Below are 21,938 nucleotides of genomic sequence, written 5' to 3'. Positions count from 1 at the left end.
ACATTTTTAAATCATTTTCAGTAACAGGTCTACTGAAAATATGGTTAGTTGCCCTGTAACAGTATAATTAAGGTTTTTATATATTTGACATTGTCATTTGTGGATAAGCACTCTATGTTACAAAGTTAATTTGTCTTATAGGCCAAAAGAAGTCAATTTTCCAATATTTTTGGTCAAAACTAAATGGATGAATAGTCTTAAGTAGCAGTTTTATTACTACATATATATCTCCATCTTCTCAAAGTGATAGTGAGCTGCAAAGGAGGCCTGACCTTTATGTTTTTAGTCACTCCAGTAAATTTCCAGAAAGTATATAAACTGATCAAACAATCTTGTGAAACTGTAACAGTATAAAAGAGTATAACTTGTCTTTCAAAAGGCCTTGAACTAATGCATCTAAATACTAAATCCAGAGTCAAACCAGTTTAATTCACAAACTGACAACATCACCAGCAGCCAGTTAAAAAAACAAAACAAAACAAACTTTTATTGGTATCTCAGGAATACAATAGACTGCTGTGCACAGCACATACGTACAAAAATAAAAGAAAATTTTTACTTGGCATGTCTGTTTTCAGAAACAAATAACTTAAGCTTGTTTTTTCTTTTTTTTCTCACTTTACAGTCATCAGCAAACCAAAACTAAGGCAGAAGGTGAGGTATATGAGAACAGAGGAGAGGAATTGTGTGAAGATTCGCTCCTAAAAACAAAACAAAGAGGAAAAAAAAAAAGGATGCTAATATACATTCAACATATTAAGAGTTATTCCTCACCTTGACTTAATTAAATTTGACCTGTTATAAGCTGTGGAAATGAAATAAAATAAAACGGCAGATAAGTGTGAATAATTATTTTTGGTCAAAGCTGAAAGGTGAACATTTTGTTTAGGACACAAACTACCTCTTTTAGGCATCCAGTTAATTCATCGACTCTAGTTTACGATCGAGGCGTCCTTATTAAGGTGCAACTAGAGACGTCGGTTATCTTGACGGATTGAAAAGTTATAATAGTTGTATATACGCAAAGGTTACTGCCACACCTGCCTCAGCTGAACTTCCTGAAATAAAAAAAGTCATGTCAGCAGTTCTACATGCACCCACATCTACGAGAGCAACAGGTCGTGTTTTATTGTTCTTTTTTTTTTTACTTTGCTCTACATGTATGTTAGAGAATACTATTGTTAAGTGATGTGTGTGTCGCCGACGAGTTGAGAAGCGGCTGATATATTGCTTGGGTTGTGTGGTTTGGGTTCAGGGAAGCAGCAGAGATGAATCCTGAGGAGAGCGAGGAGCCAAGCAGCAGCATGAGTCTGCTCCTCACACTCTGCATCAGCTCTGCAGATGTCCCCTCCCTACGTAAGTATCCCGTCACCAGCACTAGGGGGTGGGTGGCATGTCGTGCTGTTGCAGCTGAAAGAGGTGGGTAAGTCGGCTTGTTTAAAAACTAAAAAAAATGCAAACTAATATTTTGTTTAAGTACAAATCTAAGTAAAAAAAAAAAAAAAAAAAAGATGCTTTAAATTCCTGTTTCTTACAACAGACCACCCTGTGCCACAAAGGGCTGGTGACTGACTCTGACCTTGAACTAAAAAAGGCTGAAATGAGAGGAGGAAGCTCCCGGGTTGCAGTTAGAATCCCAAGGTTCCTGCCTGCAGCGGGTGAGTTGTGAGGGTGAAGGTGGGGGGTTACGGGGCAGGCGGAGGTGGGTACAGAGGGTGATTGACTTTAGGTATGTGGAAAGCTGCCTGTCATCCTGGCAGATCCACATTCCGGCGGGGGGTTCGACAAACAACAAAGACAGCATGCCGGCTCCACCGCACACGTTTTCCCTGGATTTAAATAGTCGTTCTGCCTCTCACACGGGAACGCACGGAGGCTGATGCTGAAGTGAGCTGCAGGTTTTTTTTTTTTAAGTTAACAGCTGCAGAAACTACACAGACAGATGCACTCGGGAGGACTCTTGGGAATTTGAAGAATGAAGAGAGTAAAAAATACATCTTTGGAATATGTAATGAGATATTTGTACACACTAACAATGAGTTCCACCTTCAGCTTTCTGAAAGGACCGCCACTGTTTCTAGTTTGGCAAAGGTTTTACAGTGACGAGCTAAAACTCAACAGAAACGTAGGCTTGTCCTGTGCATTCAGTCTACCTTTTTGTCCTTTGAGCTAAATGACTAACTCACCCATAATTGCATTTAAAACCATTTGCCTTCAGCTCCCAACACCTCACTGCCACTGCAGTGCTGCTGCAGGAGGCCCGGCCAGGCTGGGGTGAAGGCCCGGGGCGCAGGCATGCTCCAAGACACACACCGACCCCAATATAAACCGATAAACAGACATGTTTGAGAGCACAGACCAAAACATCATCACTGATTCACAGTGCAGCCCCTACTTTTAGTTTCTTTTTTATTCTTCGTATTCCACAAAAAAAAGCGTCTGAATTCTTCTTTTAAGTGCAGCTATTTACGTTGTTTTCCATTGGTTTCGTCGTATTAGCAGAGAGCGGCTCTAAAGCTTTGCATTTCGAAAATATCAGCAACCCACTTTACTGTTGTGGCTCTTTCTGAGTCAGTGTGCAGCATCTTAACTATTGTGCGCTCGAATCAACCGCTCAGTTGCGACTTTGTGCAGAAGCAAGCCGGGTCCGAACAAAAAAAGCTTCTCCATGCTGGGATAGATAAATGTTCTACCCTGTTTTCTCGCTGGCTATGTGGCACAGTCAGACTCGTGGCCTTGTGCCAGTCTCTCTATGGCTGACCCCTCTCTGGTCTCAACCACAGATTGTTTATTACTTAATCGATCTAATTACAGAAAAGAAAATAAACCAAAGATAGTCACCCTCCCCCCCTCCTCTTCTGAGGCCCCTCAGGAGTGTCAGCCCTATTTCTGACTCCTCCGGGTGTCTCTTACATGCAAGTTTGAGGGGGTCACAAGTGGGAACATCAAGGCACCTTTAAATCGTGCAGCAAAAGTAGTGCATTTAAGATTCCCTCCCCCTTTCCCCTCCTGCAAGACAACGATAATCAAGCAGGGACGTATCAAGTGTTCAAATGTCTAAACAAAAGAATAACCTTAGCAAGTATTTCAGCAGAAGTCCATGCATCCCTAAGTCTAGCGATGTAGCTCTTTGAGGTAATAAAAAGTATTCATTTCACTCTTTAAAAGCACAGAATATAGCTCAACCTCCATCTCAGAGAACTAAGTCGACATGTAGTTCAGTTACAGCAAGCACCGAGGTAAACTGAGACAGACAAATAAAATGTGACAGCCAAAGGATTCCTCTCTCCCCGTCCATAAAAACAATAAGCAGCACGGTATGGCATACAGTACATATACAAAGACAACTATCCAAATATACATATAGTGTGTGTGTGTGTGTATACATATATATATATATAACAGAATAAATAGTTTTGCTTTCTTTTGCAGTCCACAGGTGTGTACATCATGACGATGCATTTCTATATTACCTGGAAGAGCATCCATATGTGCAAATTACTGAGTAATTGTCAGTTTCTCTCATAGTCGCGGGAGGAAATGTGTGACAGTCATGGCGGTGGTCGCCTTGTTGCCTCTCTTTGCGCGGCCATGCTTGCTGAGGGCGATGTAGAAGCCCTTGTAAACAAAAGACTCGTAGGCATTGTAGTTATTCGGCAGAAAAATCTCCTTGAACTTGCACTCGTCCCTGAAGACTCTCTAGAGACGCCGGGGAGAAAGAGAGAGAGAGATGGGTGGGAGTCAGTAAAACTGCAGGCAAGAAAAATCACAACATATGCATCCTTTCCACGTGACCTTTGCTTTGGCAAACAGCCTGACTGGACAGCGTGCTCGGGGGGAAACAGGAGGAGGTGGCATGTTGTTGCAAAAGAAATGTCCTTTAGAAATGCTCACAGCAACCTCATGCTTTTACGTCTGAGCTCAGAACATTTTAGGGTCCAGTTCTGGGTAACCAGAATGAGCCGCCATTAAAAGCTCAAGGAGACGTGATCCCAATCTGGTTGACTGAAGTAAACATGTAAACATTACTTCTACAAAATGTACCGTATGTTTAACCATCCACATTTAGATACACGGATTCAAGATCTTTTAATATTGACAATACCAAAGAGAAGGTACTGTTATTAGTGAAGATAAAAGATATTTTAACCAGTCTCACTTTTGGAGACGTTACCAAAATAAAAGCATAAAGCATCAAAATGCACCCTAGTAAAAATACTCTGAATGGCCCATGTCAGAATGAAGTGTTGTCTTTAAGTTTGCTTTAATAACGCAGCTGCTGTTAAGGGGGAAATAGTATAGTTAAAAGTAGTACTTTAACATGCAAAAGGATTAAGAGAAAACATGAAAATCCACTTCAAACTTCATAGTCAGAATAACCTAAGCTTCTCAAGCGTACTGACTCAAATACGAACAACTTTTACGTGTAAAGTTAATATCTACATTTAGAAATAAACCTTTTCCTTTCACATATATTTCTAATATATGCATATTGATCTCTTAATGAAACTGCAACTTAAATATGACCCATTATTCACCAGTATGCTATGCTTCGTTTAGTTTCATATCAAAAACATAGTTTCAGGTGCATGAAACATTTCATACTTTTACAATGGTTAAAAAAAGTAGTTGTAGTAGTGGTGTTGGTGTTGTATCCATGAATGTGGTACTAGATTAAAAATCATGAAACATTAAGTCAGAACTAACTCACTTTTTTGTTTGTAATTATGAATTTAGTGCTAATACTAATATTTATTTATATTTTGGCTGGAACTTGCACTTTTTCATCAACTGTAGTTCCCTTCTCTTTACATTGCATTTAAATCTCATGTCAGAAAACATGTAATCAATAGTAAAACCAATAAACATACGTATAAAAAGAGTTTTTAAATGGGATCTTGGAAGCGTTGCGCCTTTCACTTGTGTTAAAGATCAGACGTGGATATTTCCAGCACAGATTATGACACAGCAGGAGATTTGAGCGTTGCCTAGATCTCCAAAGTGGCTTCTTGGAGCCTGCTGCTGCGAAAGCCCCGCTATCGTCAGGGCATATTAATAACACAACGGCGCTCATAAAGTCGTGGATGCAGCAGCTCTGCATGTGAACTCGTCTTACACCGAGCGAGCGCGATGTGTGGCGGAGTTGCGCACCAACCTACCGTTCCGTATAACCTTCCCCTGCTGTTCATTGCGACAAACAGCTCACTCCTCACCCCGAACAGGCTGATCACTCCCGTGTCCACCGTGGAGACCTCGATCAGACCTGTGCAAGACAACAGCGTTCAAGCAAATGCAAAACACGGTGTGTGTGTGACGCTGCATCTATGCAGCAGCAATGGGTGTAACCTTGCAGGTGCATTGCGACTCGGATGATGCTCAATTAGACCCTTTTTTTTTCTTTCTTTCTTTTCTTTTCTCTTTTTTTTTCTCCTTTTGCACTCGTTGCCTAAAGGCTGTTTTGCCTGTTCGACATTGTGCATGAAGTTTACAGCGTGCTGAGAGGCATATGAGTGCGCCCTGCTGCAGGGGACGCAGGGTAAAAATAACTCAAGCATTCATGTCATGTTTTTGGCTTGGGGAGGATTCTTCAGCACTGCACGGATGCAAGACCCAGTCCACTGTTTTTGCTATATCAGAAACTTTCAACCGGTGCCGACATCTCTTATTAAAATATCATGCAAGACAAGTGAGCAGCTCCAACTTTTACACGGCCCACACATATAGAGTTACTCTCTCTCTTTCTCTCTTTCTGGGATGCAACTCACTGTATGGGTTCTCACTGTGCACTCCGCTTATCCTGCCATCCGGGAGCACCTGCAGGTGAAACCCAATGCCCACGTTGCAGTACAGTCGCCGCACTCGTTTGATGCCCTGCAAATAGTCACTCTCCCAGTTAAGCTCCGATTTCCCCCCGTTTATCCCCAGGTAGGAGCGGGAAAAGAGGGTCTCCCACTTATTTTCCAACAAAGTCGCATTAGTCCTGCTCGGAATCGGATAGGATGAGACGATCCCCCACAGAGAAGTCCACATTACAATCACCGCCGGCAGCGTCCAGTGCGTCCCGGCCCCGCAGCGCATGCTGTAGTGGCACCTTTGCGCAGTGGCCATCCAGTTCACCTTTGGGGCGCGTGGTCAAAGTTACCTGCCCTAAAAATGCAACTCTTCGTATTTTCTCTCCTTTGGCATGTTGGCGGTAGAGGTTTATTCTGGGATCGAGGCAGAGGCAGATCGAGGCCCCATAGTCTGAGATCTGAGCAGGAGGAGAGGGACAGAGGGCGTCGGAGCTTGGATTGGTGCCGGTGGCGATGACCATGTTTCGCTGCTCCGCGCCTCTGTGCAGGCAACGCTGGCCGTGGAGGGGGGTGGTGGTGTTGGTGGGTAAGGGGGGGGGGGGGGGACACACACCACTCACCGCAAAACCAGATCACCTTGCCCCCGACTCTCACATCCTAAAATGACATCACTGTGACTTCACCGCTGCATGCACCACCTCCCCATCAAAAGTAGGCGATGGGGGGAGGAGAGACTTCCAGGACCTGAGCAGCAGCAGCAGCAGCAGCAGCGGCAGCAGCAGCAGCAGTTCTGATGGGAGTGATGGGGGGGTTGCACCTTCACACCAGCCTCGAACAAGTAGGACCAAATGAGGGGACGAGTTTCCTGTGGGGCATTTCAAAATAAAAATCCTGTCCTATGATATGATTGCGTTGATAAATGTCAAATCAGCTGGACGTCATGTTAAAAGGGGGCCATGGTGATGTTTCACGTGTTCTGGTTATCCTACATGTGACATACAATTTGATTTGATTTGATTTTTATTTTTGTACATGTGAAAAAACAACACTTCAAGAGAAGTTAAGCAAACAAAACAACAAAACATATACAATTTCATCCTTTAACACTTGATATCTTAATTTACATGTGCAAAAAAGGAGTAGGAAGAAGTGTAAATTTATTTAATCCTACCCCCATTCACTAATCATTTAACCCGTATTTATAAATACTCACACACTGTACTCACACTGCTAAATAACATTATAATAATAATAATAATTTATTATTATTATTATTATTATTATTATTATTATTATTATTATTATTATTATTATTATTATTATTATTATATACTGTAATTATACTCACACACACACACACACACACACACACACACACACATACATACATACATACATACATACATACATACATACATACATACATACATACATACATACATACATACATACATACATACATACATACATACATACACATAGTTGAATATTTTTATATATTTGTACACACATGCCCATATAAATATTTATATAAATATACTTATTTACACTATACTGTCTCTATTAACTGCATCTGCTCTATATCTATGTATATATCTACACACACACACACACACACACACACACACACACACACACACACACACACACACACACACACACACACTCCAGGCAATGGTTTTAGTCTGTGCACTCAAGAAAGTTGGTTCCATACAACTACATTCACTCATACAATATCTTTCTAAATTATGAAGACTCAGTGAAGTCAAGTGCATAAAAAGTATCTTAATGTAGTTGTGTTGAACCATTTCATATTGTATTGTTACTTAGATTTTACTTTTTGACTGAAAGTGCGTTGGCATTAATAATTTACACGAACATATGGAAGACACCTACCTGAACTGTAAAATCCTCCTGGTTTCCAAAAATGTCTGTCCTTGTAATTATGGTGCATTGTAGTTGTACATGGAAGTCGGAATTTTCGAGTTCCTAGTGGGAAATCTCAACTGTAACACCCCCAGAAATAAGAGAAAACCCACCTACCTTTACTTCCGAATCCTATTGGCATCAGCAATTACAAGTCTATAACAAGCCTGCTTCATTTAATTCCCAAATGAATTAGATAGTCACATGGTAGTGTTATATTTTTCACATTTCTGCCTTGTGTATGCACTAAATGCCAAGTGTACAGCACTAAGTAGAATTTCTAACAATGCAGCACCAATGAATACTCAATAATTTAACATTTGAGTATTTGTGTTGTGTAAGTGTACGCTTGATAATAAATAGAAATATTTAGGTCAAGGAGGCTGCAGGCCAGACAACTTTAATTTATTACGTGATTACTAGTAGTAATCACGAGTTTTTTGTTTTGCTTTACTTTTACACCATGTGGTGGGAATTTAATTTGTTTTATGAGCTTCACAAGCTGCTGTTTAATATCTGACAGTTCAATCATAAATTGATATGATCAATATCTGCAGTAATAATGGAATGAGGGGAAGATATTTTTCCTACTTTGAAGTCACTGATCAAATAATTTCAAGTTGTTTCATCAAATGATTTTATTTTAAAAGGTGCTAGCCTATTTTTCCCTCCTTCCTCTAAGTATCCGGGCTGACTTTACCCGGCTCTTCCCCCACATGGGAGACCTGTAGGAGGGGAGGGGTGTGTGCCTGCGTGTGTGAGGCGTGTGTGTGCCTGCGTGTTTGACTTTCATTGGCATTGAGCAATCTTGGGATGGATGGATGGATGGATGGATACTGTGTCCAGGGCCCAAATTGGGACGGTGGTCATATGTCCTGGCAGCCTGCGGCCTTATTTAGAAGGAAGGTGTAAAAACAGTCACAGGAGAGCAAATTGCAATCCCATCTGACACTTCCTTAGCTGTTTGTCCAGGAAGTTTACACAACCAAATATTCTGCCTGCTCAGATTGCACGTTATTATTGTAACTAACACACCCTGCAACATAAAAATATAACCTGCATGAATCAAATTCATGGCATTGTTTCATGTTCAGGCCCAGAAATAAAGTTGTCAAGGAAATGTGAACACAGAGCTGTACTGCTAATGATCCTGCACTTAAAAGGCCATGTTTTTTTGTTGAATAAATTACTTTTGATTAATATTCACAAGTAGTTTAAATTAAAAATGTAATGATAAAAATGATTTATAATGCGCTTGTAATGAGGTCACAAGTATGTGGGAGTGTTATTAATATATTTATGAGCAGCTATTACTTCTTTTGTGGCCATTGGTGAGCTATAAGCGGATAATTGTTTATTGTTACACACAGATGTAATAATATGAAATGAAGCATTGCACAGTCATGAAAATGTGTCTCCCTGAGCCACATGTATGGATGAAAGACGGCTGAATGTGCTGAATGCTTACCCAACAAGGCTTGTCACATCCCTGTTTGCATCCCATCCTTCCTGCAGGGGGGCGGTTGTAGACAAAGCCTCTGGGGCATTCCCAGCAGGCTCTGAGGGCCGAGCTGCTCTGTGCTGCCAGGGAACCCCAGGCCCACCTTGGTAACCGGAGAGGTCCTGCTGTAGGTAAATGACACCAGCAACAAGGCCAGTTGAAGACAGAAAAAATAAACTAAAATGGGATTGCATCAAAGCAAAGATATATTGAAGTTTGCATGACTTACTTTCCACAGCCCTTGTTTTTTGAAACTAATCCATCAGCTCCAGTACTAAATCATTAAAATATACCTTTATGGTATTTATTCATTAAGACAAATAATGCCTTTGGATTTTTCAAGTAATGAGAACCTACATTTTCCATCCATCCATCCACAATTTAGACCCCCTTATTAGGGCCCGAGCACTTACAGTGCCCTGTAGGAATTTTTCTTTATTATTGTCGTTATTCTTCTGGTTTTTCTGACGAAAGGAGGGCCTTTTTGCCCCCCTAAACGTGCCCCAAAAGTCACCAAATTTTGCGGGCGTGGCAAAATGGCTCAACAGCGCCCCCTAGAAAACTTTGTGCCTCAAGTCCCACAATACGGTTTGACGTACATGCACAAAAATCGATACACACCTATATCATGTCGCAACTTAAAGAAAAGTCTCTTGGCACCGAACAGGAAGTCGGCCATTTTGAATTAATCGTGTCATTTTGGCGCAATTTATGCCATTACTTCAGCAGTTAATACGGCCCGAACCGTAACGTGCACCCAGGTGTGTTATACATCAAAATGTGCGTCTCCATCCTGCGACGACGCGCATTACTTTTCTCAGTCAAAAGCGTTACCGTGGCGACGCTAGACGCCAAAAAGCGCGCCCCCCCTTCATCTGATTGGTCCATACAGAAAAAAACTTTGTGCCTCAAGCCCCACAATACGGTTTGACGTACATGCACGAAAATCGGTACACACCTGTATCATGTCGCAACTTAAAGAAAAGTCTCTTGGCGCCATGGCCCGAAACCGAACAGGAAGTCGGCCATTTTGAACATTTTGAATTAATCGCGTCATTTTGGCGCAATTTATGCCATTCCTTCAAGTTAATACGGCCCGAACCGTAAGGCTCACCCAGGTGTGTTATACATCAAGATGTTCGTCTCCATCCGACGACGCACATTACTTTTCTGTTTCAAAAGCGTTACCATGGCGACGATAGATGCCAAAAAGCGCGCCCACCCTTCATCTGATTGGTCCATATTTGATAGTTCCTACTTTCTGAAATAACTTTTGAATGGTTTGACATACAGAGTCGTGGGTAGTGTCATCGGACTTGGTTTTGACTCCTTCACCCTAATTGGTGCAAATTAGCCACGCTCCTTCTTCTGATTGGTCGATATTTGATAGTTCCTATTTTCTGCCATAACTTTGAATGGTTTGACATAGACAGTCGTGGGTGGTTTCGTCGGACTCGGTTTTGAGTCCTTGACCTTTATTGGTGAAAATTGCACGCGCGAGAGCCCGTTCATCGCTGCTTGCAGCTTTAATTCCCATTTAGGGTCCCAACTTTCCTCGGTTGAAAGGCCTAAGAAAGCTGCGTATTCTCTTTTCAAACCTGGACGGGTGACAAGGCCTTTGCACGTCCAGATATTGACAAACAACCACAAGTTCCTCACCTGTGCACACGGTGATTTCCCTTTATAATTTAATTTTATCATAAAAATGTTTCCAGCTTGCATCAAATTCCACTAAAGGTTATGGATTATTATAAATGTAAGTTTAATCTAATGAAAACACATTTCTGCACGATAATAAAACCCAATCTAAAACTGCTAGAATGTTCTGCATCTTAACCTACTGTAGGATCAAAATACCACCATGAAGCAAAAGTTGTAACAATCTATTTTTAAAACTGAGGAACATCCTTTCTGTTGAATAAGCACTTTTACATTTAGCCAAGCCTTGAGGCATATTTTAAACCTGCAGAAACAGATGTAATGGTGACGTGGAAGTATTGGGAACACCTTTAAAGCTATGTTGTTGTTATTTGGTCAGCGATGCCACGGTGTCTTTGTTTGGTGCTGAGCAGATGTACACGGTTTTTATTGACATTTCCTTTATTTAAAATCCTGTGTGATTTGGCTTTATGTTTTAATAAATGTAAAGACATGTAATACTATTACATTACTGTATAAATCCAAGATGTGGAGAGTAATTCATATTTCTGGAACCATCATTTAAATACTTGGGTTAAGTCTTTTACGGTCCATTAATTTCCAACAGGTCAGACCGTCTAAATCCCACCAAATAGCAAATTAATGAGAGCGGATCTTAATTTGCTGTATAAGCACAAGGCTTTGCAAACCAAGGCGACCAATAGCCTGAATAGACAAAACTACCTGGTTATTGACAGAGCGGAACATTGATCAATGGAGAATGGGCGCCGTTAATGAGACTGCTCTGAGCTCTTTAGATTAACTCAGCTAATTCAGTTACAGTACGGTGTCATGCTGAAGCTGCTCTTCAGTGATATCTTCACAAAATAAAAAAAAGGTTGAATTCACTTTTAGATAGAACTGTAATATATATATATATATATATATATATATATATATATATATATATATATATATATATACATATATATATATATATACACACACGGGACTGTCTCAGAAAATTAGAATATTGTGATAAAGTTCTTTATTTTCTGTAATGCATGTATATGTATATACATGCATGTATGTATATATATATATATATATATATATATATATATATATATATATATATATATATATATATATATATATATATATATATATATATATATAGTATACAGTATATGATATTACAAATATATACAAAAGCAAGAGGAAAATGTTCTCATTACGTGAAAAATCTATTTACTATCTAAATAGATTTATTTAAGATAAAATCTACCGTATTTTCAGGACTATAAGCCACACCTGCATATAAGCCGCACCCGCTCTATTTTTAAATACATAACAAAAAATAGATATACAAGCCGCACCTGCATACAAGCCGCATCCGCTCTAGTTAAAAAAAAAGATATGCAAGCCACAGATATTTATGTTGTTAGATTAGATATTTACTACATGTACAGAAGGATTTTGAACTGTAAATGATGTACATGTTTGTACCTAAATAGATCCTTTCCTAACAGTGTCTTTTAACACGGCAGCAACTTTGCCGATTAAAACGGGACAGAACCAAGAGAAAATAACCAGTATTTATTTATCTATTTATCTGTTTGAAATCTGCTTTTACCTACTTCTATCTGCTAAAGAAGAAGTAGCGTATTCTTCTTTGCATTTATTCTGTCTTAGTTTTGATTTTTTTTTTTTTTTTTTTTTACCTTGTCTGCACACATATTAATGATTGATACCATGTAGGTAAAAACCAAAGGCATATATACGTGCATTATTGCTATATTTAATATATATACATATATACGCCTACATACGCATACACATACATACATAAATATATACATACAAACCCAGTGAGGTGTTTTTTTTTTTTGTGGGGGGGGGGGGCGGGGGTGACATCCACTGCCAATCCAGGAAGCAGGAACACACGGAGGCACACGTCAAGCACTGAAAATCTGCAACAAAAACCACAAACAAAACACAGAACCAACAAAACCAATACGGAGCCGACCAAAACACAAGCAGGAATCAACCCAAATCACAGTCTAAGCTAAGCTACCGCTAACTAACCCCAAAAACTACAGAGCGAGCATGCAGGTGAACAAGCCAGTATGTATGTCTATGTGTGTGTGTGTGTGCGTGTATGTATATGGTCATGCGTGTGTGTGTGTGTGTGTGTGTGTGTGTGTGTGTGTGTGTGTGTGTGTGTGTGCGTGCGTGCGTGCGTGCGTGCGTGCGTGCGTGCGTGCGTGCGTGCGTGCGTGCGTGCGTGTGTGCGTGTGTGTGTACATGTCTTTGTGCCTGTGTGTGTGTGTGTGTGTGTGTGTGTATGTGTGTGTGTGTATGTATATGTTTGTGTGGCTGTCTATGTGTGTGTATGTCTATGTACAGTATACTTGTGTGAGTGGCTATATATGTGTGAATGTGTGTGTGTGTATGAGTGTGTATATGTATGTGTGGCTAAATGTAACTGTGTGTGTGTATGCATATGTGTGGCTATGTGTGTGTATGTGTGCATGCATGAATGTATGAATATGTATACGTGTACATAAGTGTGTATATGTCTATGTGGCTATGTGTATGTATGTGGGTATGTGTGTGTGTGTATGTGTGTGTAATAAACCAAACAAAGCTCGACCTGAAGTGTATCTATAGTGGGGGAGGGGGGGGAGCAACCCCACCACCCGCGAGACCAGGGGCCGACCAGGAAGAACCCGGAACACAGGCCACCAGCAACCCCACAGAGGGGAGAGGTAGGAAGGAGGCAACCTACCGCCAGCCCCGCAGGCCGGGCCCCCACGACACGGGAAGAAGCAGCCAGGGATCCCGCGGTGGCGGACCGCGACCCAGACAATCCCCGGCCACCCGGTCCGGGCTGGACACGCGGCCAGGAGGCCCCCACCCGCCAGGCCAACGACCCCAACCCGGCGAGGGGCCAGCCTGCCCGGAGAGACAGAGCCGTCCTGGCCGCCGAGATATGGACATTGCTCTGTAATGACTAGTTGGATGGGATGGCAACAGTTCAGTGTCGGAGAGGTTTAGCTGAATGTCGTGTTCCATCGTCCATGTAAATATATTTGAGAGACGAGCTGAGATTCGTGCCAAGTCCATTGACTCATTAGGCAGAAATAGCTGGGTATCATTTGCATAGAAAAGAACAACCATGCAAGGTGATAACAGGGCCCAAAGATGAAGTATATATAGCAAAGAGAAGGGGCCCCAGCTCCAAGCCTTGGAGCACTCCTGTGGAGAGTGAGGGATGGAAGTTTGTCCTTACCTTGACACGCTGAAGGAGAGAATGCCAAGTAAGCTTCCTGTTAAGGTTTCTTGTCCAAGATAGAACTTTCACATCTATAGACTGAATAAAAAAAAACAAAAAAAAACAACAGACTCAGCAACTGGACATCAGAAGTAAAACCAACAAGGAAATACATTGAAGTGTGACATTTATGCTGTGTTATCCATCCATCCATTATCTATACCTGTCCTTTCACATCCAGGTACACAAGGGTCAGCTGGAGCGTGGACAGCAGCCCAAGGACAGAGTGGCAGTTCATTGCAGGTAAATTGTGTTTTCTATGTCTTAACATCCCCCCAGCTAATAGTTTGGCATTAGTTTCTGTTTTGTGTCCTGTTTAAAACGCCAGCATTAAAGCACTATGTTTTGTCTTTCAAAAGACCTTCATTCAAAAAATGTCCACTATTCTGATGAAATTCTAAAATAGGTACATATTATTCACACCCCACCTCCTGATCAGTGTGCGGATCCTTCTGAAAACAAAATCTATCAAAATAGACATTAGACCTCTCATTAAAGTGAAATATTTGTCCTATTTGACTTTAAGTCTTACTCTCTAGCTCAGGGGTCAGCAACCCGCGGCTCTAGAGCCGCATGCGGCTCTTTAGAGCCGCCCTAGTGGCTCCCTGGAGCTTTTTCAAAAATGTTTGACCTTTTTTTCCTGTTATTCTTTTTTTTTCTCTTTTTTTTCCTTTTTTCTCTTTTTTCTTCTTTTTTTCCTTTTTTTCGTTTTTCTTCTTTTTTTTTCCTTTTTTTCTCTTTTTTCTTCTTTTCCTTTCCTTTTTAATCTCACCATTTTGACTTTTCTCGAAATTTGGACTTTTTTCTCTACATTTCGACTTTTTTTCTCAACATTTCGACTTTTTTCTCGAGATTGTACTTCAACATTAATCTCGACATTTCAAATGTTTTTCTTGAAATTTTGACTTTTTTCTCGACATTTCGACTTTTTTCTCGACATTTCGACTTTTTCTCTACATTTCAACTTTTTTCTCAACATTTCAACTTTTTTCCCGACATTTTGACTTTTTTCTCGACATTTCGCCTTTCGCCATTTGGCTTCATTCTAAGGCTTATACAAGACTTTTCATTTTTTGCGGCTCCAGACATATTTGTTTTTTGTGTTTTTGGTCAAATATGGCTCTTTCTACATTTTGGGTTGCCGACCCCTACTCTAGCTCAATCCTCTCGTTCCAAAAAGACCAAAATGGTAAAAGCCGAACGTTGAACTCAGGTTGGTGACTGCCACTGAAGCTACAGCAGACAGGACTGTCTCTTTAAGAAGTTTAGGCTTCAGCAAGAGAAATTCAATATAAAGGCAAACTAAACCCCAAAACTTGAAATTTAATTACTTTGATGCAACAAGAGGACAGAGAGAGGAAGTTTGGGGAGCTGCCAACATAACACAGAAAATTGATTTCTCGTATAGACTTGCTTTGACTGAACGTATTAGAGCTGAAGTATGCAAAACACCAAAAACTATAGTCTCGAGGGAGAGAAACACGTCTGCAGTTTACCAATGTCATGTCAGCTGTCTTATCTGCAATTATAGGATCCATTCAGTCCCCACACGAGCTGCAGTCTCACACACGACTATCAGTCAGAAAACTAGATCAGCTAAACGAACTAGTTTTATGCACGTTTGCAACCTGCAAGTAATGGGATCCAGGAAGCTGTTCAGAGCTCTCTCAGTGACTTTTTAATTAACATGGAGCTTAAAAGATGATATTTAAACAACAGCTGGGTAGACCGGCACATAGAGACGGGATTTCTCTGGCATGACATCAGAATCACGAGCACAGACAGGCATTAATGATCCGTGCAAGTGTGCAGAGACTCATGACAATCCAAAGCTGCAGAGGCCGTCACATAAATACACAGAGTTACACTTTTATGGGCGCAGCAGTCAATGTCACTTAAAATCATCAGATAAATGCTGACCTGATAACGCTGTCACAGGATTATCAAAGCGGCTGCAAGTAAGCACTATTTTCAGATATTTTGCCTGTTGATCGAACCAATGTGGAAAGATTTAGCACAAAACTTTGTGCTGGTGCAAGATGGAAAATCCTCGAATAGAGCTTGAAATTTAGTAGCCAATTCCTTCCAAGAAACTGAGATATTTACTTATTGCAGGAGTTGTAATCCAACTGTCCTGAGTGTGATAAAAAGAAAAAAAATTACCCCATATTTGAAAAGCCGGTCATCCTTTTCCATTGATCTGGAAACCTAAGCACTTCAAAAGATATTGGATCATTTGCTTAGGTATGAAAACTTTAGATGATCTCGTAGCAGACTGGTGATCGATCCGAGGGAGCAGGGGCTTGTAAAACAGTAATGGTGCGACCCTGAATGAAGCTTAGAGTTCAGATTCGTGCTGAAGCAGCTAATGTATAATTCAACAGGCAAAAACTGCACTGGGGTTTTCCCTTGCTGCTATGTCAGGCTATGACACTGGGAGAAGCAGCAAACCCTGCGGGAATCCAGCTCGCACACACTGCTAAACCCAGTGCAAAACCTGGAGTTGAACAAGAAATCTGCATTTACTTGCATCTTCTTTTGTTCCAAGCATAGAGCTGCAGAGGGAAATGAAAGAGCAGCTCGTCACAGGGGGATTGTTCCACATAAAAATACCTTTTCCAGGGTACTGCTTGTGAACCTTGCAGAGAAAGATGTGCCTGTAGCTAAATTGGGTGGAGAGTGACTAAGGGAAAATGAAGCCAGAGGTGACTTTCCAGTCAGTTACAAACACTGGCGAATGACGCAGCAGTTTAATGCTCAAGTCCGTGTTGTATCAAGTCTTTGAGAACAAGAAAAAGACCTGTCATCAAATTGTTTGGATGCCTTCCAGCAAAGCATTTAGCAGTAACCACACGGAAAACAGCACTCATGCAAGCTCACTGCAGTCAAAATCGTGTTGAAATTTTCACATTTGGAATATATTTTTTAAACTTAGTTTCTTGTAAAGCTGCAGCGATGTTAAGTGCATTGCTGAGGTGCAGCTGATAACTCCTCCAGACTATTAAATGGTACAAAACAATGGTTTTCAAGTACATTATTTTATTAAATTGTTTTAGGAATATTCATTCATCAATTTGGCACATTTTTTTATATTATTTATTTAATTACCACCTAACGTGGCTGTGGATAAGAAATATCTATGCACAGTGTGAGTAATGTACAGTAAATTCCTGCACCTCATGATCATTGATCTTTTTTAAGCTCGGTAATGATGCTGTCATCCCAGGAGAGCTGAAAGATGCAAAAAGTCTGTCAAACAAGCTGCGATCAAACAGTTTGGGCAGCTTTACACTGGAGCCACGTTACCCTGCAGAGTGCAAGTGCAGCATGATTCACGAAACCGTTAACATGAGGTACTAAGAGTTGCTATTAGAGGACCGCCGGGTCCTGAGCGTTACGCAGACGTTTATGTTACATGCATATGTGCAACTGTCATTCGATGCCAAAGGTCTGGACTTTCAGTTTGCCGCTCCACGCTCTAATCTTTGATTAAAATACATTTCTTTTGGGCAAGTTGAGCAAATCATGTGACCTCTTGCCTGTGCATTTAGTATAGAAGCCTCTCTGCAAATGAGTTCCCAAACCTGCACACTTTCCTCGTTTTTTACCCCACACAAAGTACAATATTCCAGCATGTTGCGCCTCGAGAGTTTGGATATTGCCACATCCTCAACATAACAAGTTGTTCCTTCCAGGCAAAAGCTGGCAGACCCGATGGAGGCCAGGAGGAAGGCTATGTTTATGTGGCTGCCATGCTGAAAAGTCAGACATTTTGGTTTATGGCTGTAGGAAGAGATAGAGATCAGAGGAGGTGTCAGCTGCTGAGACGGCTGATGATTCCCTCAGCTCCTCTTCCCTCTCTCCCAGGAACCCAACACCAAACCAGGCCACCAGGACTGAGCAGGAGAATGTCAGGAATTCTCTCAGCGCATTTGCTCGCTGCTTTGCACGTTCTCACCCCCGTGGGATGAAAACCATGCCGCCAGACCTGAGGATGCATCCACCTTGCTCCGCCGCGGGTGAGCACAAGGGTGGGCGACAGGCGGCAATGAGCGGAGGATCAAGGCAATTTGCCTAACGGGTGGAGGACAGGGTCAGGAATGGCAGACTGCTGAGTGAGTGAGTCATCTTGGACGGAGCTGCTGTCATTCTGCCAGCACAACAAAGATCTGATCTTTTTATTTTTGTCACAATCCCTGTTGGATGAAATCTGAGCCCATAAGGAGTTGATCAAAGGTTCTGGAAAGCTGCCTGTCCTGGAGAGCAACAAATAAATAATAATTAAAAAAAAAAGACATTCATTAGAGATCTAGAACAACCAGTGTCAACCAATGTTTTACCCAGACCGATTTGGTTTAAAGTGGCGGAAAAACATTTTTGCCATTTTTAGCTCACAGTTTTCCAACTATAGACGGGAGGTTAAGTAGCTTTTTTACGACACTGAAATGTACTCTTATTTAGTCTTTTACAGTCACTCTTGTTTTATCTTCTGTGTGTCTTGAGTCTCCGGCGCTTCTGTCGTGATGTCCTAGATCTCCGAGCTTTTTCCACTGTGGTCAATGTGTGACACAGTGCCTTAAAGTGATATAACTTTGTCCCGGGAGATGACCCGGAAAGGATTCCAAAGTTACTTTGAGTGCTTTTTACTGATAGTCGGGTTTAGAGACTGCAAGAGCAAAACCATGCATCTGAAAAGTAATAAAATATTCCTTTGAATGAAACCGAATTTTTTTTTCTTATTAAAAACAAATACTCCTTTGTGGTAGTAGGAGCACAAAGAGGGTCACCCTATAGGTGAGGATCAACCCTATAATGCCGGATGTATCATATTTATCATATTTATTTATTTTAAATAATAATTACAGTTTTTCTCGAACGTTTTGGCCCATTTTTCCATTCACAGTTTACTTTTTCAAAACAGCTCACACAAAGCCCTTAACAGAAGCTGAAATAACCAAAACACTTTATGATGTTTGCAGAATGACACCACTTTCTCAAAACTTCTCACACATCCATCAAAACCAAACTTTTCCATCAAAACCTACAATTTTTTCTCAATTGAACATGTATGTTTTCTCATTTATTTAACAATGGATAACAAAATTGAAACTATAGCTATCAATATCAACTTTTGTTCAACACCCTCATAGTATTGACTATTTTACAACTGACAACATACTACAATTTGGGTTTTGTATTGAGCACTCTAACTTAGTTATATAACTTAGAAATATACTGTCACAGAGTATTTACAGTAAAATCAGAAAATGTGTATACAGTAAAATATTGCAGATCTGTTTTTGTATTGCTGAAGTTCCTGTCAACACCATTGATTTACATTTGTTCTACTGTGTACAAAATGGCAAGATTCTGACATAAAAATATTTATTGCAGTACTTGTCACATGCACATACTGTAAGCAATCAAAATGACAGGGTTCAATATGCAGTACAACAAAGGTCAATTCTCAAAGAAAGTACTGTAAATGAAACACAATGAAATGAAACCCTGTAAATATGAAAAAAATAAAAATACAGGAACATTACGCATTGTCGACACGGGCCTGACGATCAGGCCACATGTTCTCATCCACGTCCTCCTCCATCTATGCTTGGTGTCAACTTCAAGCTATTGACCTCTTTGATAGGTTGAGGACTACTTGCTTTGTTTTGCAAAGAGAGTTCACACAGGTGCTGATAATTTTTAGAATTGAGAGCGCAGTTCCAATTGGCTGCTACAAAGTGTCTGCAATGTGTTGCCATGGTAAATCAGTTATGTTTTGTGTCTCTTTGTGAGAAGTGTGTTAACTGTTTTGAAAAGTGTATTGAAAGTCAAAGAAAATTGTGTGAAAGCAATGAGAAATAGTTAACTGATTCGCCAGAGAGGACTCTTGCTGTGCAAAGAAGGTGTGAGCATTAGATAAAGTTGACCCATGATGTGCAAAATGTGTCAAAGCAATCGAGAAAAACTGTAAAAGATAAATAAAAAAATACATAAAATTCCCAAATCTACTCAGAAATTATTGGAAAAAAAATATTATTTAAAAATTGTTAGACAGAATTGAAGGACTTTTTTTACTTCAATATATGCTAAGCATGATAAATTAAAAAATAAAAATAAAGGGGATTTTCCTGTACTTAAATTCAGGTTGGTTTTAGTCCAAAAGATACTGGTAGCTGGTAGTGGTGTCTGACTCAGAAAAAGGAAATGCTGCATCAGTAGATGAAGTGATGAGGTAAAAAAAAAAAATAAATTAAAAAGAGTGACACCTGGTGGACAGGTGTGGAACAACAGCCCCCAGAGGGTCCAAATACGCTGTAGATATAAATTTTCATTGTTAATCACATAATGGGTCAATACAAATGTCAAATACTTATTTTTTATGTTTTAAATGGAGTAGATGTTTAGATTTTTATAGTTGAGGGTGTCTAGTTTGATAAATCTTCAGGGCCCAGTGAGTTGTTTATGGAGTCTTGATTGGAATTGCTTTGGCACCAGATCCTAAACAGACTGCTATCTGGGGAATTTGAAGGCAGGGTCTGCACTTCAGGCTCTTTACAGTTTCTGAGAGGTCCATATAGTGGGGAAGGCTGCTACCGTAGGGGACTGCTGTTGGCAGAATGGATGGGGTCAGGTGGAGCGGAGACACAGGTCTGCTGCAGAAATGTTTTGGAAAGTGTCAAAGGTTTCACAGCAGAACATTATGTTTTAACAGGATGAGATGCATTATTCACTTTAACTGTCAGTGGCTGATGGATGCACAAGGAAGCTACAAACGATAAATGATAAACATCAAGATGAACAAAAGTGCATAAAAAAGTATATCAATAAATCATGGTGTCCTTAAAGAAGAGTTGTCTAACCTGCAGAAACTTTCTTAGGAAAACTTAACCTCATGTTGACGTTGCCCTCTGCTGTCAAAAATGTGTAAGTACATTCTGTCACTGAGGGACAATAAGTCACTGCATTGCAGTGTTGGAACACTGGCAAGTGTTTCCAATAAGATCAATGAGTTGAACTGATTTCAGTAAAACTTTATTAAATGCCTATTGTGCCGTCTTCTTCATTGCATGTGATGATTTAAAGTATCAAAACTCATGAGAAAATGATGATTATTATTTTATTCCATAGTGAAAAGCAGTGTTTTTTTTTCTCCCCACCTCAAAAAGGCCATCTGTTTGCTCAGCAGTATATAAACCACGTGGGGAAAGAAGAGCCTCTGTCACGACGAGGAGGACAGAGAGCCTGCCGCTGTCAGAAGTAGGTGTCCACTTATTAAGCCATTACAGACACGTCTGTACTTTGTGCAACATGAGCGAGCAGGGTACTTTGTTGGAAACGGGCCACAGATAGCTGCTCTTTCAACAAATGAGGCAGCAGTGATATCATTGCACCCCGCGTGGTGAGACATGAGTCACAGGGGTTTCGTGTCCTTGTATCTCTTGGCCTGTGACCTGGCCGTTAAAAGGTTGCTCTAATGAGACTGTTCCCTGGATGCTGTTCGAGTGCCGCGCTGGAGTGCAGGAAACAATGCTGCACTACAGATGCTTTTTGAATGGCGTCACCGCGTAGAACTGAAAGCGTTGAATTATTTCCAGCCCTTTGATGCTGTTTATATCCCCACTGTCTTGTCAGCACGTAGATTCATATTGCATACTCCCCATACAGTACCTCATAGTGCAATCACACTGCCCACAAGTAGTAATGTATTATCATGATAGTTCAACACAGACGTATGAGAAAA

General features: G+C 40.7%; 1 protein-coding gene across 1 annotated transcript; it reads right to left on the bottom strand.

Moving 5' to 3' along the window:
* Nucleotides 1–460: 460 nt before the first annotated feature.
* Nucleotides 461–6,549, bottom strand: LOC133424340 (fibroblast growth factor 6-like). Its single transcript, XM_061714872.1, has 3 exons — nt 5,766–6,549; nt 5,160–5,263; nt 461–3,699 (listed from the first exon to the last, which is right to left on the bottom strand). Exons 1-3 carry the CDS (start codon nt 6,106–6,108, stop codon nt 3,523–3,525), a joined length of 624 nt encoding a protein of 207 aa, XP_061570856.1. The 5' UTR covers nt 6,109–6,549; the 3' UTR covers nt 461–3,522.
* Between the last annotated feature and the right edge of the window lie 15,389 nt (nt 6,550–21,938).

Source organism: Cololabis saira, chromosome 23 (genome assembly GCF_033807715.1).
Source record: "Cololabis saira isolate AMF1-May2022 chromosome 23, fColSai1.1, whole genome shotgun sequence".
NCBI lineage: Eukaryota > Metazoa > Chordata > Actinopteri > Beloniformes > Belonidae > Cololabis > Cololabis saira.
This window is presented reverse-complemented; position numbering and strand designations above follow the sequence as displayed.